Source organism: Dicentrarchus labrax, unplaced genomic scaffold (assembly GCF_905237075.1).
Source record: "Dicentrarchus labrax unplaced genomic scaffold, dlabrax2021, whole genome shotgun sequence".
Taxonomy (NCBI): domain Eukaryota; kingdom Metazoa; phylum Chordata; class Actinopteri; family Moronidae; genus Dicentrarchus; species Dicentrarchus labrax.
The window spans coordinates 17,758,477-17,785,932 of record NW_026136704.1 but is presented as its reverse complement, the minus strand read 5'-3'; the positions used below and the strand labels follow the sequence as shown (position 1 = coordinate 17,785,932).

Below are 27,456 nucleotides of genomic sequence, written 5' to 3'. Positions count from 1 at the left end.
AAAATTTAAATAACCTAATGTTGCATTAGCTTTGGTTCTTGTTTTGTTGTTAGGATCTTAGGAAACTGAGTTTTTATCATTCTCATGATGTTTTCTATTATGGGTTAAAATAGTTATAGTGAGTCCCTGTGTGCTCGCTGCTTTAAAACAAATTCAGATTGGTTGGAGGGGCGCATAGGATCACTTCATTAGGACAGCTTGCTGCACCACAGGCCAACTGGCATCCAGTCAAAACACACACAATCTCACACACACAGACTCTCTCTCTCTCTCTCTCTCTCTCTCTCTCTCTCTCTCTCTCTCTCTCTCGCTCTGTATTTCTGGCTCTCTCATACATACTTTTGAGGCTGCCAACTCTGTGTAGCCACTGGTTGCGGGATTAAATTGTCACAATGTACCCATGATAGAGTGGAAAGGGGTAAAAATGAAGAAAGAGAAAAAAAACCCCAAGATGAATAGACAGGATAGAGGAAACAGTGAAAGCAAGTGAGAAGAAAAAAAAAAGTTATGAGGAAGAGGCTGGAAGGAAAGGTGACAACAAAATGAGAAAAGATGGAGACATACAGAAAGGGCATGGTGTCTGTGTCTGTTTTTGTATGTCCCCTCGGGGAGGCCTGTGGACTACACTAGAGCGTCTCATGTGGAGCAACCCTGTCTCTTTTTCTCTTCTTTTACCTTTATTCAAATTATATCTTAATGCAGGTTATTTTTGGACATTACTTCCCTCGCCTTCTTTCTCTCGGTCTTCATACCTGCAGATTTTGTTTTCATTCCCACCTGAGAAACCCATCAGGGATGGCTGCTCTGTGGTTTTACCTTGCTGAGTTGGCCCCGGCACCACTTAGCCTTGAAGTTAAAAGGTGGACTGGTGCTACAGTAAGCTGTTATCCTGTGCTGCAGCTTAACGGACTAGTTAAATCTCCATCCACCAACCACTCCACTCTCAATCACTCATACTTGAACTATTACTGCTGAAAGTGGTCACTCGACTGTCTGTGGCTGGCTGCTTGTAGGGTTGACTCAGTGCACACTTATATTTCCAACTGTTAATAGACAAAAACAGAGAGCCACAATGGGTCTTTAGAATAGAATTGCAGCTTGCTGTAATATTGACTTTGTAATTATAGTTATGAAAAATAATACAGTGTGATTTTTGAATGATCATTTGTCATTCCTGTGAAACAGCAGGCAGAGCCCAGTTGAATTCAAAGGCAGTGGTTTCACATTGCAGTAATACAGTGGAAAGTAGATGGGTACAGGTGGTGGGTGGATGGTGATGGATGAACTTATACATTTTGCTTTAACTATGGAAATCAGTGTTTAAGCCAGCTTTATGCACTTTCTTTAAAATAACTCTAATCCTAAAAGTAGCAAAAGCTAACCATGTACCTAACCCCACCCCAGATCTTAACCAATGAGATAATACTTTCTAATTCAAATTTGGTCAATTTTGGTAAGTCAGCTGGAAATGCATAGTGAAGGTGTAGAGTGACTCAGTGGTGCGTAACAATTTGTAACAATAAAAAGTCAACAAAGCAGAGCACACAGAGTCCAGAAATGAAAATGAAAATATGAAAATGTCCTTATACCAAGAAGGCAACACCTTGGAGAATAGTATTTATTTTTTCCTGAACTGATGACAAACTGTACATTGTTGAATGCGACGATGTAGGTTATTTTACATTGATGTCACCACATTATGTGTGATGGCTCTCGTTCAGACAGATTTTATTTACATTGTTAGCCAAAATTGAAAAGCTTCCTAATGCTAGCAACCATGTACAAAAAAACATCATGGTTGGCAGCTCATAAACATAAACACACATAATCAGAGGTGTTTCTTGTAGGAATGAACTTAAATCTTGTTCCCTGTAGTGATCTTTCATATGTCATTATGTCTCCATTGTCCTTGGGATCAACCTGTTTTTGTTACCCAGAAGCTCAGAAACCTGAATAAAAGACAAAACAAACAGAAATGCAGAGGAAAAGCACAAAGATAGACAGACAGAAACAGAGCCAATATACAGCCAGAGACACATACCAAGACAGTAAAACATGATTAGTTTAGTGTCCTGCTGTAAGGCAGAAATCTGAGGAGGAATGTAAAAATAAATTATGGATCATGTTACTGTGAGGTATAGCGCTGGATTCTCCGCACATCAAAGACATTATGGCCAAACTGAATTACATTCACTTTAACTGGGCCCAAGGTCAGCCAAAGTGCAACACCCCTAGAGCTGTTGGGATTGAGACAAAATAAAAAATAATGGCAAACTGCTTTATCAGACGCATTGACCTTGTGCCTGTCCATGGAAATGCTTATCCCCAAAACACATTGAATTTAAAAACATGATATGAAATTTTTCTGGGAATTATAACAACAGTGTCAAAACCGACCAAAATTAAACTGAGATTGAAATCAAAATTGAAAAAAAAGGGGAAAAAAAAGGAGAAGCAAGTTTAATTGAAAATGAACAGACCCATTCTGTGGGTGAAAATGAAATACAGCTGCTGAAAGCCCTGCTTGAAAAGCTTCACAAAATCTAAGGGTAAGAATGACATCCAATAATTCATGAAGGGCACGATGCAACCACTTATCACTCGCCGTTAAAAATTCAAAAGAGTCATCACACTTTACAATCCACTGACACACTCGTCCCTGCAATGTCAAAAGATTAAAATACGTAGGCAAGTATGCCCTCTCATAACTGGTTCCAACTACCCTCGCAATGTGGTCAGAGCAGTCAAGTCTTTTTCACTCACAAAACAAAATGACATTTGATGTCTTAATCTGGATATAAACAAATCTTCACATACAGCAGCATATTTGCATTAGCAAATATAAGCTTGAGTTTGTTATGCCAAACAGGACACTGAGCTGCAATTTCAGTGAGAAGGACATACAAACACATAAATCCATTTTTAAGTTCTTAAAGTAATTTAAACTTCTCTTCTTGGATTCTTGACTGACCCTCCAAGGGGTGCAAACAGAGCTGGGTGGAAATTGTACATGGACCAGGAAGAACGCTTACACTTCGTCACTTAGGATTCTATCAACTAACACTATGTAAAAAGTTAAACAAGGGGTGGATCAGTAACGCTGTGAAGAATGGATGGTACACCATGCTGAAATGCAGGGCATGAATACTGGGTAGAAATAGTTGAAATACACTATAACATGACTGTAAACAGAAAACTGTAATTTTCTCATCAAATATGGGGTTTGTGACATCCAAATAGTAAATAAACTGCACTTATGTAGCACCTGTCTCTTCTGACGACTCAAAGCACTTTCAGCCATTCACACACATTCATAGACTGATCGCAGAGGCTGCCATGCAAGGTATCTTGCTCAAGGACACTTCAACATGAATCAGAAGGAGCCAGGGATTAAACTGCCAATCTTCTGATTAGTAGACGACCGACTCCTGAGCCACAGCTGCCCAAAATGAAGCAAAGCCTCCTCTGTATTGTTAATATTGTCTTTGGACCTTCCCTTTAACTTAAAAAAAACAAAACAAAAACTGCAGCAGACTTCCCCCAAAGCTTCTAACATTAGTAACTTTATGTTCTCAGAAGGCCATAAAGTATAAAGACATGCACTAAAAAGGCCTAAAATGCTATGCCGTATATACCCATGTATAGAATGGCTTCATCACTATGTTCTTCATTCATTAGCACTACAATACGCTGTTTCGTTTTTTTTTTTTCTTAAGTGGATGACATTATCCACTGCTCTAATTTGAAAATGGCTTGCGGCTTAAGAGGTTGCCTGTGCTGAATGCAATATCAGTTGGGATAAATTAAATCAAATTGTTGTCTTTGTACTGGGTATTGAATAGGAATCTAATCAAATCGCAGTGGCCACTGTCCTTAGGCCATTTTTGTCTCCAACACAGACATCATGTAGTAAATACTGAGATTTTTTGGTAAATGGCACTCTTTTGAGAAACTCCAACCAGCACATGTACCAGCTCTAGATGTGTCTCCTAAGCGCTTATGTCTGAATGCCAACGCCCACAATTTTGCAGATAAATCCCCATTATGTGTGCTTATCGCAACCCTGAATGTGAGTCTTACTGAATGCATTCATTTTGGCAAAATAGGGGATCTACATGTCATGCCAGAAAGCATTCAGTGAATTAATTAAAAGTTGAAAGGGCCATAGAGAAAGAGAGTGACAGAGAAAGAAACAGAAATAGAGAAGGGCAGCTATAGAAGAGGGTTTGACAGAGGATTAAATTTGTCTGGGAAAAAAAGGATGAGAATTAGCAGGTAGCATTTGCCAGACACCTCCTGTTTGAGATATAATGAATCGTTCACATAAATCAAACTTTATTACTAATTGCTACCAGAAATAACCTTCAGCTGATGTATGATAAAACATAATCGGAAACCATTTCTCTAAACTATTTGCCGATTGCAATGTTGGCAGTAGTTTCGGCAATTTTGATAACCTTTGACAACAGTTATAGTCTGTCTTTAAATGGAAAAATACAGAGGGTTTTCACAGAAAAAAGGAGAAAGACAAACAAGCTGAGCTGACAAGGATAAAAAAGAAAGGGTGTGAAGAGAGGGGGGGCGGTAAAAAACGAACCGGATACATTGGATGAAACAGTGAAAGACCAAATTCGCCTGTTAAATTGCACAGTAATGAGGTTCGGGGGAAACCAAGTGTTGAGGAATGGATCCACAGGATATATGGTGTGTCACAGTGACCATGCCTCACTGCTGATGTATGTGTATGTGTGTGGAAGTTTATTATTAGTGAGGGTTGATTGGGTCATATTGCAAGTTTAGATCAGCCAGCCCCCTCATTATCACTGCACAGACATACACACACACATGCACACACACACACACACACACACACACACACACACACACACACACCTAAACCGACATGGGGTGGGTACAGAGATAAATGAATGAGCGCTGACCACTGCACAGTGGAGGAAGGCAAAGAGGAGCAGGTGGGAGGGAGAGAAAGTGAGGAAACAGAGGGGAGGCAAGCTGATAGAGGGGTGGGAGGAAGGAGAAATTACAGTCCTGACATGGAGGGAGGGAGGACAGAAAAAGTTAAGAAGGCGGCAGTGGAGAAATGGAGACATGGGGAGAGGGCAAATGAAGCATATTAAAATGAAGTTTAAATTTAGACAGTAATTGTTGGATGAATTCAGATAGATAAGAAAGTGTGGAATGTACAAATGAGGAGGTAATGGATAGAGAAGGGAGCGGAGGAATGGAGGGCAGGCAATTTAAGGGAGGCAGTGATCAAATGAGAGAAATAGAGTGAGAGAGTGACAAATGTAGAGAAGGGGAAACAGATGGAGGGAAAGATGACCAAATGGAGAGAGCATTAGGATATTGAATAGAGGGGTCGACAGGATGGAGAGAAGGAGGATGACAGTGAGGGTGAAGGGAGGCACATTTGGAGAGAGCAAACTTAACATCTCAAGGTTAAACTGCTGTTTATTGAAAATGAGGCGTAAAGGCCCCTGTACACCGTGCAATGGGCTGTCCTGGACAAGAGTTGACAATTGTGAGAAACGTGGCGAAATCATTGGTTGTCAGTCAAATCAAATCCTGGTTCGGAATGGGAGATGTGTCCGTCTGTGTCAAGGTATTTCAGACAGTGTTTGGAAATTCTTATAATGAGACTGCTGATAGGATGTGTGTCTATGAGCCGACCAATTGAAATACAAGATTACCTGATGTTGAATATGCCGGACGAAGCAACTTTTTAAGCACCATGGTGAAAATACATCAGCTAAATATTAGCGTGTAAGCATTGCCATTGTGAGCATTTTAGCATGCTGACATTAGCATTTAGTTTCAAGCACAGTTTTGCCCAATTACAGCCTCACAGGTCTGTTAACATAGCTGTGGGACATAACTTATCACTTTAATATAGAAATACACACTAGGGTGCGGTCACAGGTGCAACAGAGCTCACTTCCAACTACACCTTTCATTGCTGGGTGTATTCAGAGGTGCAACAGAAGCCTTCAGCTAGAAATGTGTTTGTTTGGTTAAATTGTTGTGCTGTGATTCACCGGGTCCTCATGGCACAATCTGACAAGCCTCAAAATTGAAATTGCAAAGTCACAGTGACACCGATTGTGACCAAGATTTTATTAGACCCATCTCTCACGGTGCAACATGCAAGGAACCTGCAAGATCGATGTTATCACACAGTATGTAGGGGCCCTAAGGTGAAAGAAAGGAGGTGGTTTGGGGGAAGAATGGGACAAAGGAGAAGGAGCAAAAGATGGTAGGGGAGTGCAGAGTTAATATACTGTTATCTGGCGAGGACTCTGAAAAAGTAGGGAAAATTAGAAGGACCAGTGACGATGGTAAAAATAAATATAGGGTGGAAAGTGTGAAGGAGAAGGATGAAATTGAGAGAGGGAAAGGCAGTAGACGAAGGCAGACAAAATATATTGACAGACAAAGAGAGGCAAGAGGGAGAATCGAAAGACAGTGTGAGAGAGAGACAGAGAGAGGGAGACAGGTGGTGTTGTTGTGTGGGAGGTGGAGAGAAAGCAGTGGAGAGGTCAGTGTTAACTGCTCTGGTCTGGCTTTCTCCCTGATACCTATCACAACCTATCAACTCACTCGGGTAGAACACACACACACAGACACACACACACACACACACACACACACACACACACACACACACACACACACACACACACACACACACACACACACACAGTGCCTCCCCAGTGATGTGGACAGGCTAAATAGAGAGAAATAGTGGTGCTGTAAGTGGTTGGGAGATGGAGAGAAGGAGGGAATGAAGAAATTGTTTCAGATGAGAGAAGCTGGTGCAAGATCATACTCTTGACACTGTGTGTGTGTGTTTTTGCACATGGGTGCTTTTGTGTGTATTAGAGGGGAGATGAAATCCATTTGACCAATGAGACAAAGTACTTTATGTGCAGTCTACAACCTGCCTGTGATTTGCCTGTCTGGGTGATTGGGTCAAGGTCATGGACCAGCTAGCCAACGTGACACAAACCTAAACAACTGATGTGCAGATGAAAAAAGTTAAAACATACTGTCCCCTTGTGTGAAAGCAAAATTAACTAAAAGTCAAAGACATTTGTGTGCATTTAAGCTCATTGCCATTAGTTATAGACACAGGCAGGTTTAATTGTCACACAACTTTGATTTAAGTGAAAGTGAAGTCCATTTCATATTTTATTTATGACTGTATGATGAATGAAGCAAAATATCCTTCTGGATGGATGATGAAAACAACAACAACAAAAAACAAAACAAAATGTGAGCTTCACTGTGGGAGGGGAACCTTTTGTGTGTCTGATTTTATTTGTTAGGACTGGGAGAAAAGACCAAGGGCCTTATTTGCAATAGGATGTAGGGAGTTATGTTCAGGTCTGACAAATGTATCACCACTGTAGTGGTATTTGTGGTGTCTTTACAGTTAGTGCATGACACAATAAACATAAATAACTCCATAGGCTGAGGCAAAGGGATACTACAGCGTTTTGGTATTGCATTTCCAAAAGTGGGGTGAAAGAAGGGTTAATATTGATGCAGAAGAGACCGAGGTGCCCTTACCAAGGCTCAAGCTCCAAAAACGTCTACATTTTCTATAATGCATATCTATAATGTGTTTTTGTACAGTGCTTCCTGGGAAATACTGTCTTTTAAACTCCCATGTTTTTAAAATAATTATAGTCTCCAACCCAAGATAAACATGATGACATCCACAAGGGCATTTCTCAGACCCTCCAGAGCCACAGTAGATAACATACAACTGTAACAGGCTAGGTAGTAATCCCCATGACTATCAGATGATTCTTGAGGTATAAAATTGGGGCAGTACCCTTTCTAGTATTTTATCTTTTTGCTATGCCACGGTATACTATATTTTTCCAGATTTATTCAGACATACAAGGCTCTGACTTTGAAGGCTCTACGGGGAGAAAGGGGAGGCAGGCGAGAATGACAGGAGAAGATAAGGGATAAAAAGGATGGAGAAGAGAGGACACCAAAGGCAGCTGTCAGTCATCATCAGCAATGTGGCCCAGAGGCGGGACAGAGCCATTATACCCCAGACATCACCTGCAGATGGACACATACACACACACACACACACACACACACACATACAGTGTCAGTGCGCTTACATGCAGAACAGACCTTTGATTTGACAATTTCTTGCACATTGAAATTACAGTTAATGAGTGTTTATCCTGAGATTGATCCCAGATAACTGAATGTCTGCATTGTGCACTGTGCTGCTAATCTGCTGAATGTTTACTTGTGATGGCTTCATGTCAAAAGGTGTTGTGGGGATCACTTCCTTCAGCATAGTTTGGCTTCTCTGTATCATACTTACTCATAGGAGATATACTGATTGACATTGAACACCCAAGTGACCCTACAGGCAGACAGAAATGGTGGGATACCCTTTATATGCAGGAAAGTCTAGTGTTCTCCAAGTCTGTTTATCAGCTTCCTCCTCTCTACCCTCCATTTATCATTTTCCTTCTTTTTTCCTTCTGTATTTTTCTTTCCTTCTCTCTCCCAGTCATCTCTAGGAACTAAATTAAAACTTCTGCTCTCTATTTGCACAATTCAAACTGTTTTTTGCAGCAGTAGTCGCATGATGGCTGTTGGCCATATTTCATTACATGAATTAGTCATTCCCCTGCATTCATTATTAAAATAAAATTACTTATCAGGGTTTTAGTACAGCTATCCCACCCCAATGCAAAATCCTCCTGCAGTCAAAACACAGATGTTAAAGTTATTGATGCTCTTATCTAGATTTGTAAACAGATATTTCCCCCAGAACTTTCAATCTACAGAATAACACACTATCCATGCTGCTTCCTAAGATTTAGAAATGTCACAGCAAATTAAAACATCAAACAGATCACCTAATCCTACTGCTTTGCTGAGTGGCTCTGTTTAAACAATAGCATAAAAGGAAAGCAAGGAAACAAATGAAAGTCTGATAAATAATAAAAGTAGGCAACAAAGAGATCTGATTGGAGCTACTGTATCAGCAAAAATGAGGTAGACATTATCAGCAGGCTCATACATTGTCTGGAGCTGCAATTGTTTATCAAACATGTAAGAAGCTTATTTGTTGGTATACAGCATGAGGCAGAAAATGTGAGCATTAATGTGAACAAACCTGAAATCAACATATCGCTGCTGATATGTAGGATAACTGTTTGGAGATGTATCTGTGTGGTAATGTTGTGGACTGTTATGTTTAGATAGATTCATCTGCTTCCGCTCTCCTAATCTCTAATCCCTCACACAGCTGGGGCACTATGTGTGTGTTTTCAGCTCCATGTGTGTCTCGGTTTGAGAGTTGCATTTGCATGCGGATCTGGGTCTCCGTCTACAACCCTGTGTGCATGTGTGTGCAACCCAGAAAGTCTATTCAGTAGTTAATGTGCAATTTAGAAGCTTTATATAACTGTTGTTTTTCACAATAAACAAGTGATATTTTATTAAGTGATACTATACTGCGTCATCATCTCTTCACCCCAGTTTATATGAATTATAATTATTATAATTGTGAAAATCTGAGTTCAGACTGAGCTCGAGTCAACTCTTTTAATGCTACTGTTGCCAGTGTTTCTGTTGTAAAATAGATAACAGACACATTCACTTTTGAAACCATCCACTGTGTATATGTTGTAATATCAGTGATGTTGTTCATACCAGAAAAGTTATCATCACCCCAGGCAATGATACAGAGGTATTATGGTGACTACTGTACACATGTATTATGGCAGAAGTGAGTACTGCTAATATATCTGCATTTTGACACTGTTCACTCTTCAATATCTAAATAATTACATTCATATTTTGTTTTATTTGTTTTGAAGAAGATGCTCACTATGTTGTTCTAAATGAAGATTAGTTGTTAGTGTGATTACTTTTTGGAGATTTCCATCTTAGTTCAGCAATCACCAACCAAGTTTGTTATGCTGATAAAATCTTGGCCTAATGTACTGCAGCTACAGCAATGCTCCTCCTTTAACCATTGAGTGCATCTTTATGTGAAAGAGCTCCAGAGCCAGCTTCTCACCAGCAAGTGAGTGTGTGTTTGTGTGTGTGTGTGTGTGTGTGTGTGTGTGTGTGTGTGTGTGTGTGTGTGTGTGTGTGTGTGTGCCTGTAGGTACAAGCATTAGTACAAGCGTTAGTGTTCTTAAGTGCACTGGGCACATATGTGTGAGCATGGCCAATGACACAACATCAGAGCTGGAGATCAAATGTTACACTGTGTCCAGATCACCATGTGTCCTGGTGTACTCACACTCACACACACAAACACACACATATATGCTTCAACAAACATACATTTGGCACTTTCTGTGAGGTTGTGTGAGTACTGCTAAAAGGCCTGACTGGAGCTTTTAGAGGTCATCACTGCAACATTTAACCACAGGAAATGTTCTGTGATAGACAGATAGGCACTTCACTAATCTACCTGGTAATTTCCAGTTTATAAGATTCATTAATGTGTCTGCATTTTCCAAATACCTCGCTCACACTCTGCTTATGCGTTTGTGACAAATGGACTCCACTGAAATAATTTCCCTAGATTCATGCATTATTTTTTGCTGCTTTCATGCTCAAGGAATATGTGACTGCCATTTCTCTTCTGTATATTGGATTATGCTTTTTTATGGAGGCACTGCTGCATGTATTTAAATTCCTATGGTGCAATCCTATGTCCTACTCGAGCTACCTGCTTACTTATATTTTGGTTTATTAAAACAGAAAAAAACTAATAGGTTTATGTACCCTACCAAAACTTAAATTATCTCATCAAGGAGATTAAAACTTCTAATCAGATCTTGTATTGATAAACATAACAGTGCTGTAGGTGTAATTAGGTCATTTTCAATGTTGACATTCATTTCTCAAGAGAAAAGCAGCTTGTTGATTAAATGCATTGAATTATTATAAGAATCATGATTAGCAAACTAGTGGTAGCCATGGTAACAGTTTCTCTTCATGTATCATATCCTGCATTTCCCCTTTAGTGGAAGTCTCACACAAATTCTCTGTCACTATCTTACCTTAATCCTCCATGAGAGCTGCAGTCAACACTAACACATACTCAACCAGACATTTGGCTAATACGCACAGCCACTTTATATCCTAGATGCTCCTCTACAATATCACAGTCTCTATGTCTCAGCAGCACAAAAAATCAACAAGCACTGTTCCCTAAATGTGTTGTCATCCCCCCTCGTCTCCCAAATGTTTTAATATTGAACACATTGGCCCGTATTTAAAACTGAATGCAACAACAGTATAAAAGTACGTTTCTTAAAGATATCATTGCAAAAATAAGTGTTTTTACTTTGGTTACACCAAGACCACAGCAAGAGAAGGTACTCGACAGTTTTACCTTCCTCTATGGATCTCAGCCGATTAGTCCAACATCTTTACCTCACTCTCAACATAATTACCTCACACCAGTTACACTGATGTGTTCAGTCACTCAAGTGGCTCCAGTGATGAGACAGTAAAGGGACAGAGAGACAGAGAGAAAGCGAGACAAGTGTGTGTGTGTGCTTCAGTATCCGTATGGCTGTGTGTTTATGTCGTGTCGGTTGGATTGAAAAAGCAGAGCAGAGCAGATGGGTTTATAATGAGGAAACAGAATTATTCTGATAATGATGACCAGATAATTATACTCCATCTGAAGGAGGGAGGAAGGAGCATGGGGAGGGTGGTGGTGGTGGTGTGGTAGATTAAAAAGAGAGTTAAATGGATGAGAGAGAGGAGTGCATGTACACAAAGATGGGTTAAGAAAAGCTGGATTCAGTGTATCATGAGAAATGGGACTAGGATGGGATGAGAGAAGGGTGCTTGAAGACCATTAAAAAATCTTTAAATATTTATATAAACTGTAGGTTTGAGGCCTGTAAAGGCTTTACTTGAAGTTGTGTAACCATAAATACACTTCTCATTTTCATACTGACCCATTCGGTAGTAGGCAACAGACTTAAAGAACATCTACACTAGAAATATTTTGGGCATACTTTGGACATGTATGCCTCTCAGAATGGATGCACTCTTTTATTAATGCTTCTGTACACACAGAGTTCACACACACTCTTATATGCAGTCAGACCCGCTTTATCCATTCACAATTAATGTCTGCTTAAAGTCCTGACAAGCAGTAACATACTCAAGCAAATCAAGTCAGGTGTAAATCTCTAGCTCACTGAGTACAGTGACAATCTAATTCAGTTAAATACAGTTTAATTCAAGTCAAAATACTTTATTCATTCAGACACATAAAAGCAACCTAAATAAAATGTCAGAAATGAGTTGAAATATGCAAGGCTTAAAAAAGGCAGTGATCAATCCATAGCTGGCAATATTCAACACTGCAAAGGGACATTATTTGACACTGAAGCTTAGGTTAAATACAAATTGAGAATATTCAGTAATGGCCAGTTCCTCACAGCAGGAACATAACATTATTTTGTAGTAACACTGTCAGACTCCCACAGAGGTAATTTAACTTCTAACATGGTGACACCCTGTCTTAACTTACTTTTGAGTGCTTAATATTGTCAGAAAAAATAAATATTATGCCTATTGAAATCCTAAATATACAGTAAATTATATATATTCATGCTTAAAATGTGAGCATATTTGTCATGCAAATGAAGGAAGAACACAATCTTTATGTTGAGAGAAAAATTTTATGTTTTGCCTAAGGACATATTCTTTAATAGTGTTATCTGAATAACAGATATTTCCATGGTTCTTTCAAGATTTTAACTCTTTTTCAAATAATTGTGATGATCCACCAGGAAAACTATAGCACACATCGCACTGAGTTGGTTCAGACACGTTTAACAAATGGTCCTCAGTGTGCTACTTAACTGTATTGAGTACTACCTGCCAACTCTCAGGTTTTTAGATATAATTTACACTGACTAGTGTTTAAAGTGTATTAAATACCATCTCTTGCAATCCTGCATGGTTCTGTTTACTTCTAGCATAACACAGAGTGAATGAGTGCTGGTGCATCGCTGAGCAGATGGTTTGAATTCGTTTAAATGAAAATTTCAACAATATTTTTTCATTACGAATCTGTCCCCACTCATATGCTGCTGATGTGACATGCTTGATTTAGCCTGTGGGTTAGATTTTATAAGCTACAGTTGTTGGAAAGTCTAACCTGCAGAGACACTGAAATGTTACTAGGTACTGTACATGTACACGAACATACTTAATAATACTTCATAAGTTAGAGAGAAAACAAAAAAAATAAGTAGAGAGGTAAAGTATGGTAGAGAAAAGCTGGATTTTGGGGGAAAAGATGTATATTGAAACAAAAGAAAGGTCCCTGCCTTCATCACAAAAAAAACTTAGAACAACATGTCAAAACTGTAACGTCTGCTTTACTGTGGGTGTTTCTGCCCTGTATATTTTAATCATTTAGACCTCTGAGGTTGCTGTTTCACATTACTCTTTGTTTCTTCTTTTACTTTCATGTTCAAAGCGAGAGTGTCAGGGAGATTGTCTGTAAAAAGACATTTCTTGCACACACATACACACCTCACACATGCCCTTTCTTTCTGCTTTATACTCACTCCTTCCTTTTTTGTATTCACGCACATGCACAAGCACACACATGCACACCAAGCTCACTGACAGGTCATTTCACCACAATCTATAGCTGAGTGGAGAGAGAGACAGAGAGGAGAGAGAGAGAGAGAGAGAGAGAGAGATGCTAAATATAGAGGCAAACTGAGCAGAATGCCAACGACTTTCAAGATCATATAATACAGACGGGCAGTATGATGGTTCAAATGTGCCAATAGTGTTGCAATTCAAGTGAAATAAGGTTAAAGGTTCAGTGTGTTACCTTAGAATGAGGTGTATCTACAGAGGGAGCGAGTTCTCGTCTATGGAGTCTGCTATGTTGCACCACTATGTTTCTACAGCAACCCAGAATAAAACACTGGCTCTAGATAGGCCCTTTCACATTTTTTTACGAGTTTTGTGGCCACTGCAGTGTCTCGTACACGCTTGGAATGAGAGGGTGTGAAGGGTTTTGCAGTCTGCAACTACATTGCTGAATCCTACACACTGGTTCTTTAAAGGATACTAAAACTAGATTAAACTTCACGTCACCAAGAATAGAAAAAAAACCCATTATTTTTGGAGCGTTCAACAAGCAAACCATCAGGCATTTCATGATACCTATTATTAGTGTTGCGAAATCGACAGAATTAGAGTTTTTAAAGGAGCAAATTAGCATTGAATTAAACATGACTGTAAATGATGATCTGAAACTGTTCTGAATCGTCATCATTTATCTTCCATATAACCTAACACCAAGTTGGATATCCTGGAGTTTGCAATAATACAATATTAGCTGCTAATTAGCTTAACCCTTAGGAGATTACATCAAGTTTAGAATAGTTAGTTAGGGAGGAGCTCCCAGTGTTACCGCATCAGGGTAGATAACATCAGGTGTTGTTTCATCATTCTTTGCCATACAGATGTCATCCAGTAATTAACCTCTCTCATTCTGGAGAGGATGATGCATAGTGAGGGAAATGAACATGGGGCTGTGTGTAAGGAGGAAATAAGTGAAAGGAGGAAACAAATTAAATAACTGAAGAGCATAATTTAGCAATTCAATGGGCACAAAATTCTCTCTCCATTAATTAAGTTGAGGAGATGAATTAAGTAATTCCAGGTTGGAAATTTTAAATACAAGGAAACAAATTATTATTACTACAAATTATTTTTTTCTCCCCTAAGACTTACCAGACTTAATAGATTGTTCAATTACTGATGGGATTTTTTTGATTTTTTTTTAATGGCTATTAAAATCTGGCATATAGTTTTTTAAGATTGAACCCTAGTGGTTCATAAAAGCTACACTATGAAATTTGCTATAATTTTAATTTTAAGTACCTCATTGAAGCCAGCAGTACCTGACACAAGGGACTTAAAGATAGCTGCAGCACCAGCATATCAAACCACAGAGTATCCTCTTGTGTATTATTGTTTTGATAACAGGCTACAGAACAAAGTGTTGAGCTAAAAAGCGCTCATAAATAAAAGGGAAGACAATTAAAGAAAAAATATATAATTAACATGGTGCTGTCACAGCTAGAGAGCATGTGTGTGTAAAAAGTAGGGGTGCCTCTCATAACGAATACTTTTAATGTCAAAAACAGTGTGTGTGTGTGTGTGTGTGAATTTGCAAAAAAAAGCAGTGGCTGTGTGCACATTGCAACCACCAACCCAAATAAGCATGAAAAAGGATCCGCTCAGGGTTCCCGGATAACTCACCTGGTAATGCTGGCGCCACATGTACCAAGGCTGGGTCCTTGCTGCAGTGGCCCAGGGTTCAAATGCGATCCCCCCCTTTCCTGTCACTCTTGATTACACCCCCCCCAAAAAAAAGAAAAAGGATCTACTTGTTTCTAATAGCTTTTGGTGTTCTATGTACATTCACCTATGTGCAGAATGCTATGTTTGGCTGATCAGCTGTGCCACTGTCGAGTCACATTGCTGTTACATGTCTTAGTGATGAGACACCTTTGGGCCTGTGATGTGAGTAATGATTTTCTAATAACCTGCAGCTTGTTAGCTCAGCTGGCTGGAAAACTGAGTGCCAAAATGTCTGTATCCTATTTGATATGTGTGTATATGTGTGTCAATGTGTACGGTTTACTAAAACACAAAAGTACAGACTGTCAGTTTCGATTTGATAGTACTTTGATCCACATTGGATGAATTGTTAAAAAACTGACGTAATTTCTTTCATCAGCGCCCACATTTTGTGGTGTCAAGATTGTTTTCAGTCTAGGCAATGGAAATATATATTTCAACATGTTTGTTTCTGCTGGTCATGTAACTGGGTTCTTGATGTCTTACTTTAGAGATATTTTAGTACAGATTTCATTTGCGATACCTAAAAGAAGACAGAAAAAAATAGGATAACAATGAGAGATTATGTGTAATTCAGCTGTTACATGAAACAACAGAAAATATTGTTTGGTACTATTAATACCTGAGATAGAGTACAGTAATTAGAGTACTCTTTAAAATGCAATATTGGGTTAAGATGTTAAGCATCACACACTTTCCTCATTTGAGCAGATACACTAAGTAACAGGTAATATTGACATAAAATTGCAGTTTTAAACTAACTTACAACAGGTGTGGTGCACCTAAAAGTATGTTCTTGATAAAACAACGAACCCTGTACTTTTTACAGACCTGGATGGCAATATTGCTCGTTCATGGGCTGCCAACCACTTTGGTCCAGACTAAAAAAGCTCTGCAACTATTTTATGGATTGATATGAAATGTTGCTGGTGTGCGTCTATCAGCTGGCGATCCTGTGAGGCAGACTGGGAAAAGTTGTTGTCCAATGTCCAAAAGCTCTTGCTGTACAGTCATATTGTAGGTTGAAGGAAGCCAGTTCACTCCGATTGTCCTGTCCATTGAGTTACCAATAAGCAGTTCAGCACTACAGCTTTGTTTCACTCCTGTAAAGTCAGCTAGCAATCTTTGTGTCTAATGCCGCAGACGCTAACTTAAGCTTCTCTACTCGTGCTCACTAGAAATCTCAAGGAAAAAGTGACTCTTGTGGCACCCGTTTAGAGCACCACTGTGCCTTAGTACAGCCTCACAGAGAGGTTAGCATGGCTGTAGACTCCAAGTCTTGAATCCAGAGTTTTTCTGCTCACTTTATGCACAAAACTGTTGGCACCTATTCATTTATTCACATTTCTGTGTAACTCTCTCAGTGAACAATCCTATGTGCATGTGTGTGTAAAGAAAAGCTTCATATGTTTTAATGGATTACAATGGGGAGTGGGTTACACTGTAACGATTGAATGTGCAGGATTTACTTTATATTCAATACCACTCAAATGTAGAGATATCGCTTTAAGCAATCATGCACTAACACTTGTCTTTTTTCTCTGTTCTCTTTATCAGGTCTTTGGATCCATCTCCCCAGGCCATCTCTCTTTTCAGTCCATCTACGAGTCACCACAATGTATCTTCATGTTGAGTCTTAATAAATCACAGCACACCAACTACAGGGTAGGCATGTTTTCACACACAACTTTAACTCTGCTAATTTTTGCCCTTCATGAATTCAAAACTGTGCTAATGGATGGATACAAAATTGACTATGCTCGGAACTGTGACAAGTAGCTTGTGTTGTTATTTCTCTTTAATTACACCCAAATTGTCAACAATCTTGAATTTGTACTGAAGTACAGTACTTGAGTAAATGTTCATAATTACATTCCCCCACTGCACCTGCGAGATTGTATGCATGTGCCCACCTACCTAATGTACCATAATAATATGAGGTTGAGTGCACTTATTCACATGTGAATGTAAATGTGCTTGAGTGTGTGTATGCTGTCTCTCTTTGGCTGTGTGTGTATGTCTGACGAGAGCAGTACTGTGGTCCAATGTGCTCTGACTCTGTTACAGATATATTAGCAGGACTGTAAGAGCATAGAGGCCAGACAGGTCTGCAGGCAGGCGGCTAAGCAGAGCAAAAATACTGCTATTAAAACTAGGTAGATGGAGGATCGATGGATGGGTGGATGTAAATCAAATAGGGATGCACTGTTATTGTACAGCAGTCAGAATTCATCAACTGTCACACTTTTCTGCTTTTGTCTTAACTGAAATTACATTTTAAAATGTTGTGATGGAGTCTCTTGGTACTAAGGTCTCACTTCATACAGAAGACTAAGGTCTCACTTCATACAAAAGTACTGACTATAACAATTTTTATTTATTAAGGTTTTTATTTTGGTTGGTAGATGAAGGGGTGCAAAGAAACATACACTCTTGTACACATAGATCACTGATCATGATCCACCAGACTTATTTCATCATTTGAAACACACAAATGACATTCAGTGTCATTTATAATGATACCTTTGATCACAGCACATTTTGCTGTCTTACAGATCTGGAGATGCCTAAGGGTGAGCTTTGATTCCTGAGCTGCTATCTGGTATACACACTGTTGTATTATCAGCTGTTTGGAAGTAAAGTACAGCAAATTGATGTCAGAAGCATTTGACCAGGTCAGGCCGAATGTAAACCTTTATAAACCAGCTGGACTTGTAACAAAGGCAGAATCAGACAGATTGTAGAGAGTGAAGATATTGGCACTGAGCCTGTCAGAGTGGCTTAACCCTGTAGACCACTGGGGACAGAGGTCAAAAGAAACAAAATATTCAAGATACTGAAACCGACATGAGCTATCAATCAGTGGGGAAAGCTATGAAGAGGTTCTGCAATGATCCACTGTACATTTATTCTTCAAACTATAATTTGTGGAAACTTTCTTTTCCACGGCTGTCCCTTGTCAGGTTTTGTGCAAAGTGTTGGGAGCACTGCCTTTTCATTCTTCTAAGTACTGTAGGTGAATGGAAGGCTGTAATACTACTACTTAAAAAACTTACTTACCTCTTCAGTTTCTACTGCTTTTGATTTCTTTCAGGAGCACATAAAGTTAGGAGTTTTTTCATTGGGCTTTCTTTTGGTCAATATGTGACTACTGGCCCCTACCCAAAGAGTGGTCATGAAGACAAGTCAGGCCATCAGTTAAAGTTTTAACACTTTTATAAACACTTCATAGCAGTGTTCGTCAGCAGTTTTCCCCAGCATTTTGACAAAAAGCATTTTCTGTTATTGCTTTTCATCCCTTTTTTAATGGTTGTATACATTGCATTTTGCACCATTAGGAGCCGTTAAACCTTTTGTCACTGTATTCTGTATTTATTTTCCTCTGCAGCCAAACACATTTTCTCAATATGCTGAATAAAGTGTTTCAGATTGAAGCACACAGTTATTAACTGTATATGTATAACTTTTATCTGGCAAGTTCAAAAGTCCTTAAAATCTCAAAGAAAGAGGATAAAGACATAGAACATTCCTTACCTGACCTTTTACTTAACACAGTGCAGGTGCTCCTTTATGTTATTCTCAGTTTTATAATATATGGTCAGCTAACTGTGATTTTGTACCACGAATAAGAACTGTTTAGTCACTAGAAAAGTCAGCAATTTCCTTAATAAAAGAATGTTGTGTGAATGCATTACTCTAATAATGGCCCTTTTGGTCATAACTGTTACATTATTTAACAGCAAAGCCAGTAATTATAAAAATTCACACCGATCAGCCATAACATTGTGACCACCTAGGCACCCTGGTTATGCCGCCCCATACGTAACAAACTGTGATGCACTGTGTGTTCTGACACCTTTCTATCAGAACTAGCATTAACTTTTTCAGCAGTTTGAGCTATATAGCTCATCTGTAGGATTGGACCACATGGGCCATCCTTGACTGTAAGTCTGATTCCTGGCTCTATTGCCTGTGCAACTTTAAATCTATATTACACCGTACAAAATTTAGACACAAACTATCTCTCCGAATGTAAGTGTAAATGGCTGTTTCTCAGTGAGGATGAGCTGTGTGTTTGCTGAACTGCTGTAAAATCAGAAGAGGTCCTATGAAGTGTAATTCTGCTACAGAAGCTCTCTCCAGCCAACCTATTACAGCGTATTAACTCTGGCTTACACACCATTTTAGAAGTGGTTCGAAAAATGATTTCATTACAGAGGTTGCAGAACAATTTGTACCACTATCCTGTTTTCTTTTTGCTGGTAGCCTTCCCTGCCTTGCTCGCAGTGTTTTATTTTCTGCCAGTACCCTGGAGAAACATCTGCCATGAGCAGTTTGTTAGAGTGAACTAAACAGCTTAAACATCCATGATATTTTATATTTCAGTGTGTTTGTTTTATCCTATAGAGGGGCAAAAATAGCCACTCATCCAACACTGTTGGTTGCAACTTTAGATGATGTATTTTTTTTACATTAAAATAACTTTTCCAAGAGTTTACAAAGAGACATCGAATCAGACAACTTACGTCTTATCTGTTTAATAGTTTCTAAGATTACTTGAGATTCTGTCTTTGAATCTGTGTGATCCGTTACAATACAGTCTATTTTTATTTCTTTATCCCCTTGTGAAATCTTCAGATTACACATCTGAATCGAATAAAGTATGCAGTGTGGTATCAGAGAAGTTTCAGCTTATCTAAGATTACTTATCTCAGAAATTGAAGGGGATTGATATAAGAGAATCAGATATTTGAAGTCTACATCTCTAGAGCGCAAGTTCACAAAGCCTAGAAAGACTGGAAGAGGTCACACTGATTCCTTTGTGTATGTGTGAGTGGATGTTTGTTTGAAGCTATCCCCTTGGGAAGTCCTTTTACACAGAATTAGAGAAAGAACAATCATCATCAACAAGCAACCATGTCCCCAGAAACATTTCTGTTGTATAGAGCTGGCTCCAGTCTGTTGTGCTTGTGCACATTACCACATTACCACATTCCTGTACTTTCTGTAATTGCAATTTGTTTTTAATGCAGTATTTGGTAAATATGTACAGTATTAGTCACTATTGGTTCGTAATAGTTGCATTTAATATGTTCTACATGCATACACATGCAGTATGTTGACACAGCAGAATATAATGTTCTTTTATTTCATTGATATTTAATGTGGGATCCTGACCTGTCTTTAATTAAGGTGGACCAATTGTGGGTACAGCAGTCTGTTGTATTTTCTTTTGTTCACACATGCACAGATACATATACAGTTGAATGGTCTTATTAGCCCCTCTAACCTTCTAAAAGTTCATAGACTAAAACATAAAAGGAGCAACATAGTATATACAATCCAATACATCAGAAATCCAACTGAACACAATTACTGCAGCTTAGTCTGTTCATTTAATGTTCTCTACAGTTGGAAGAGCTTGGCTGTCGTGAGAGGAGCAAGTAACTTCACAGTCTTCAAAAACAAAAAGTAAAGTTAGAGTTGACTAAAACTTGACTATAACTCTGTCGGTGTAAACTGTAAATCCACAAACCCTCATGTGGGCTGCTTGACTAGTTGTAGGCGAAGCAGTGAAAAAGACATTTGTGGTGCCTGTTTCTGTTCACAAACCTGTAATTTTCCTTGTGAAGACATGCCAGATTCAATTTTGTTTGGAGTATGCAGCTGGTTGTACAGTGCTGTCCATTCATGTGACTCGGATCACTCTTACACCACCAGTTTGTGACGTCAATTACTCACACAGGTCAAATGTTATGATCACTGCACCAGTCAGAGACACACACACACACACACACACACACACACACACACACACACACACAAAAACAAACACACACACACACACACACACACACACACAGAAACACACTCACTCCACTCACTCACACATTTTATTACTTCAATTTAATTACGTATGAGCCTCGTTTTAGATGTACCATGTTTTTAGGGCCATGGTTTAGTGTCTTTTCATCAAATTGGGGAAAATAAAAGATACATGCCAATAATGTTTTCTACATACATGACAGGACTTGTCTTAGGTTTAACAATGTCAACATAAAGTTTCTTTTGAATGCAATCCTTGGCCAGTTTTAGCCATATACCATAATGCGCCCAAACAGTGAATGAGGATGTCCCCCAAAAGTCTGGTTAGAGGGCTGGCATATTTATTTATTTATTTTATTTTTTAAGGGGCTGCTTGTGTTAGAACAAAGTGTTCTCGAAAAGCTGAAACAGAAGGACCAAATATATGCAAATATATTACTCATTTATCATTGTGAGAGAAAAATACATTAATATCTCATGTCTTTTAGCAATGGTATAATATTATAATGCATTTTGATGTGCAGTATACATTTAATAATTAGTTTTATCAAAAAGCACTTTTCACAAAATGCAAATGCTAGTCCAGATTAATGACCGCACCTTGGAAAATATTTTTTAATACCATTATCATGATATAATTATGGCGTTTCCGCCACATAATCAGATACCACAGTGGTTAGTGAAACGTGCAAGAATAAAAAAATTAATCTTAATGTCTTTTTTTTCCTCCATTTCGCCTTGTTATTAACTAAACCCAAAACTGATCTAAATATGCTCTAATATCTATAAATTAACAATCTACAATCTGTCCTGCTTCACCCTATATGGTTGAATCTAAATTATGTGTCGTAAAACGTTTTGCTTCTTTAGGCAGGCTATGTATTTATGTAGAATCTTTTCATACACAAATGGATTCTGTCAAAACAATGCTGATAATAATCAAAAGCACAGACTTGTAACTTCTTGTCTTAAAGGGGAACTTCGGCAGATTTTTACCCTAGTCTTGATCACTAGAGGTCACCGAGTACTGTCGATAGGAAAAAGAAAGACCAAAACCGGTGCTAGCAAACTGGAGATCCTGCAGCTAATGGCCAGAGCTCCCAACTAGTTATAATACACTTCTTGGGGGCATATCCTAAAGAGTGCCTTTTGCTCCTCTTAACAGACACAAAATGCAATTAAAATGTCTGTGCAACATGATCAGGGCCCTTACATGACAACAACATGCCTTTTCAACTCATACGTTTTGGAGAAACCGTACAAAACAGTACTGTCGTCTACCTGTTTTTCCACCGCTCGCTTCACCGAAAGCCCAGAATAATTCCCACGCTGAAGTCCCGTGGGATTTCACTTGTTGGAGGGAAACGCAGAAGAAGAAATTGTTGCAGGAAGTGTGCAAATTGGAGAGCAGGGTGTGAAGACATGGACATTTTTGAGGGGGAAATGAACTTTTTTCCGTCGCGAAGACATTATCTCCGTGAAGCGAGCGGTGGAAAAACAGGTAGACGACAGTACTGTTTTGTACGGTTTCTGCACAACGTATCAGTTGAAAAGGCATGTTGTTGTCATGTAAGGGCCCTGATCATGTTGCACAGACATTTTAATTGCATTTTGAGTCTGTTAAGAGGAGCAAAAGGCACTCTTTAGGATATGCCCCCAAGAAGTGTATTATAACTAACTGGGAGCTCTGGCCATTAGCTGCAGGATCTCCAGTTTGCTAGAACCAATTCTGGTCGTTGTTTTTCCTATCGACAGTACTCGGTGACCTCTAGTGATCAAGACAAGGGTAAAAATCTGCAGAAGTTCCCCTTTAAGGCTACACATGACCAGTGGAAAAAACGTGCGCTGGGTGTGCCAATTTTTACCAATGGGGAGAGCAGTGATGGCCAACTAGGCAGAGGTGCTTACCTTGGCAGAGCCCAGCACTTGAAATTATCACAGAGTCCTGCGCTCAAGGTTTTAATTGTTTCAACTTTGAACTGATTTGCCACTGACCTTTTCAAAGCGCAACCAATGAGATAACAGCTGTATGCCCCATAGCTTAGCTGCAAAACATTCAAGCAGGGGAGGTAAAGAGAGTGATGGAGGAAACTTAACTCTTTCCCAAACTCAACATTATAATACACTGAAAACAAATCACAATCTCACCAGGAAAAGTTATGCATGACAAAATGTCAGCAGTCAGATGGGGCAACTACCATCTTTGTGAATAAGCATATTGTTTATAAACAGCTTGCTCCAATGCTAAAGTTATAGTAGCTGTTTATGTACAATAAGCAATGCTAGGCAATACACAGTGACAGGAGGATGTGCTTTGTATCACAAGCATAGCTATATAAACAGTCGGTCAACAGAAAAAGATAGCTTAACAACAGTAAATCCCATCGTGTCGTTACATAGAAATTCTGGTTTGTTTTTGAAGAAGACGAATGTATTTTTGCTGACCATGCTGAGCTTTGCCTCTACAAACACTATGCTCAGCAGCCTATGTCAGAGTGAGCTAAGAGCAAATATCTTATCATGTGAATGCAGGTTTAGAAAAACAGCTCAGAACAGAGCTGTGAAACCACAGTTATCTTGAGTATTTGTGTATTTTGTAATTATCACTCTAATAATACTAATAACATTGGGATCTAGTGTCATTACAACCAGAGGTATATGCTGGTCGCATTGAGGGGTTAAAGCCTCCTAAATAGGTTGGGGCAAGGAACTAAATGACACTGGCACATGACATTTGGTATATATTTTAAGAGACCAGGAACTGGTTGCTATTGCACAATATACCCTGGGCTAAACACTGCATGCTAGCAAGAGTGTCTGAGTTTACCTGCTCTTTTCTCATCATGTTGCATGTTTATTCTGCTCTATCATGCCACAGCCTGACTCACGCAATCCTTTCTATCCAGATGTGTGCCAGTGTACCCCACTGAGCTGTGACCTTCACTCAATGCCACCTGAAGGCGTGTCATGCATTTCGTCTTTAAAAATGTTCATAGGTATGAATATACGACATGCCAGCACATAGCATGGTAAAGGTAAATAACTTAATAGATTTCCCACCCAGAGACCCTAGATAAATAGAGAATCTAAATATTCTATTGAAGCTGAGGAGCATGACAGCCATGTAATTCCCTAAGCTGCCTCTGAAAGCCATAATATTCATATTCCTTCATAGCAATAAAACCATATTACCATATGAAGGCCATAGGATAATATTATTATCAGCCAGCTCTCTGTGTGTGCCTCTCCAGTGGCAGGGATCAGTGCAAAGCACAGCCCAAAGCATGGGTGCATGTCTGTGTGTGAGAGAGAAAGATATGTGTGTGTGTGTGTGTGTGTGTGTGTGTGTGTGTGTGTGTGTGTTTGTATCTGTGACTGAGTGTGTGTGATCAGTTCCCTGAAGCGACAGCTGCACGCCGAGTTCCTGAATGGAGAAAGCTTCTCTGTGATGACTACCAAGTGGCACACACGTCTCTCCAACATCTTTTCGCCTCTCCTTTCTCTTCTACTTTCCTTTCGCTTATCTTTTGTGTCACACTTTATTTCCCTCTCGTCAGTGATTGTATGCTGATCAGATTCTTATTTCCCCATGTTTCTGTTGTCCTCTCCTCTTCTACGCCAGCTACTTATTTCCACCCTATCACTTCTACTTCTTCCATCCCTTTTTCTTTTTTATTATTACACCCCAATCACCATAATCACAGAATCAGAAACGCTCGCTGCTGCTCTCTGCAAAATGAGATGCATCTGTCACAGCTAAACCTGTAATAAAACCTTGAACAAGAACAGAAGAAAGAGGGGAAGGAAGGCAGGAAAGAAGGAAGGAAAGGATGGAAGAATGCCTAAAAGGAATCAAGGAAAAGAATAAAGAAAAAAAGAAAAAAAGATGGTAGAATGAAGTGATTAATGAAGAAATCATTAAGGAGAGGCAAAGAGTAGGAATATACGGGAACCTGATGAAAAAAAGGGGTCTATATTTAGTAGTGTTTCAGATTGAGAAACCTTTGATGTCAGAACCCCATTAGCTACAGTAGTGAGTATTTGGAGAGATATTGCTGTATAGACAAAGTGTGTTAGTGTGTGTAAGTGAGACCAATGGGATAGAGGGAGGAAAGAAACAGAGAAAACCAGTGATGCTTCATGGCCCTTTGGCTTGTGAACCTCAAGGCCTGAGCATCAGAAACCTGCTTATGGCACGTTCAGAAATTAAAAAACCCACACATATAAAGGTGAAAGCAAAAACACCACATCGAACCACCGGGTTGTATTTGTTGTCTTTCCCATTTCTGTGCCTTTATTAAAATCTTAACATCCAGCTTTTTCAAGTTTATCATTTGTTCAAGGTCGACTTGGCTGTGCTTGTTCCAGCATATCAAACGGCTGATGATCAAACAGCTTCTAGATCTTCATATTCCCTCGACTGCCTTGGTTGCTCTTGCAGTCATGTTGATCATGGTGTTGTCTTTGTCGCTGATTTGCATTTTCTCTACCTCCTTGCTACCTGTCCTGACATTAAAATCAGGGAAGTATAAATGACTACAATTTTATTTGACATGTGGAATAGTACATGGGACAGAAAGTTGAGAAAATGAAAAAACATGTTTTTATGCTTGGTTGTGGTGAAAAAAGAGAAGGCTGGCGAAAACAGATTTATAAATACACACAGTAATAAGCCTTGCTGCTGCTCACCAGTACTTCACAAAAAAGGAAAGAATACAAAATAGCAGAGAGTGTACATGACCACAGCATCCACAGTGTCTACAAAAGGGCCCTTGTAGTCAATCCCCCTATTTCTCACCATGGTGGCTACACACATGCTATCTTAGGTGAAAAGCATCAAAGAAATGCTGTGATAGCAGAAACACGGACATGGACACATAAACTGACCCACATTTTAATTTGCCAAGATGTCAGAATTTTACACAAAAATGTGCTCAATCTACTGACGTTACAAAATGATATCATAAAGGCAGCATTGTGAAAGCAAGCACAGATGATTATTATTATTATGTATCTGATTTTAAAATGTATAATCATTTTAAACTAATGCTTAGGTAGACAAAACCAGACAGACAGATAGAGAAAAGGTTGGAACTGAACACAAAGCTTCATGTTACATGGGTATAAAAATAGAATTATTGATGTTTAGAGCTGGCAATTATATCATACATCACTGGTGAAAGTGGAGGCTGTGTGTTCCTTTAGAGGCACATAAGGGTGACAGAAGGTCTCTCTATCTAAGCTCTATCTGATCTGATAATGATATGGCCTAATACCTAATTAGACATGAGATATGAGCGAGACAGAAAGAGGGAGTGATATATATATGTATTATATATTATGTTTGACCACTAAAAGAGGAGAAGAAGAGAGGAAGTAAAAGAGATGATTGGTATCAGAGACAAGAGACAGAGCAGCAGATGTCTGTGGTTAGCATTACAGTAAACCAGAGGCCGTGGTTAGTATTACAATGAAGTGCAGTGCGACAAGCATTGATGCACTAAGCTTGCAGCCGCAATCACCTCATTATCTACTGTATTGACAGACAGAGGGCAGAGTGTTAGAAAGGAGATACAGAGGGGACAGAGAGACAGAACACAGACAGAAAAAAAGGGGATGACAATGACACATAAGGAGAGCTAGATTAATAGATTGAAAGAAACAAAATTGGAGACAGAGTGTAAAACTGCAAGAATGAGAAGTAAACAGAGAGGGGAGAGGATAGCGAAGGAGTCATGTAACAAAAGAGCCATTAGCAAATGTCCGTTTCCCTTCCCTGCTCAGATCTCTGAAAGACAGCATCTGTGTATGTGTGTGTGTGGCTCAGATCCCAGCGGTATATCAGTTCCACATTGGAGATGAGGGGTTTGTCTGGGCAACTGTGTGTATCAGCACCTGTGTACCTTTGTGGATGTGTGTGTTTGTTTGTGCCGCCATGTGTGTATTTGCAGGGCAGCCAACTTTGGTCGCCTAGCTGGAGTGAGACTTGGCTGCTGGGGGACAAAAACAGAATTTTATTTTTCTGACCTTACAGCCGTCCCCCAGGGTTGCCTTGAATTTACATTTGACAGAGTAAGTCAGTGGCAATCACAACTTTTAGTAGGCTGTCTTGAGAGTCCTTTTTGGGAAAAATAAGATGATCTACTGCATGCTGTTTACTTACATTGCTTGCCAAAATCCTTGTGT

At 39.2% G+C, this 27,456-nt stretch overlaps 1 protein-coding gene across 1 annotated transcript in view; it reads left to right on the top strand.

The window, feature by feature from the left end:
- zgc:172282 (leucine-rich repeat and fibronectin type III domain-containing protein 1-like protein) overlaps positions 1 to 27,456 on the top strand; it is a 167,338-nt gene that overhangs the window by 52,220 nt on the left and 87,662 nt on the right. Inside the window, 1 exon segment of the mRNA XM_051398434.1 lies at positions 17,002 to 17,109. Coding sequence (XP_051254394.1) covers positions 17,071 to 17,109 — 39 coding nt within the window. The 5' untranslated portion in view covers positions 17,002 to 17,070.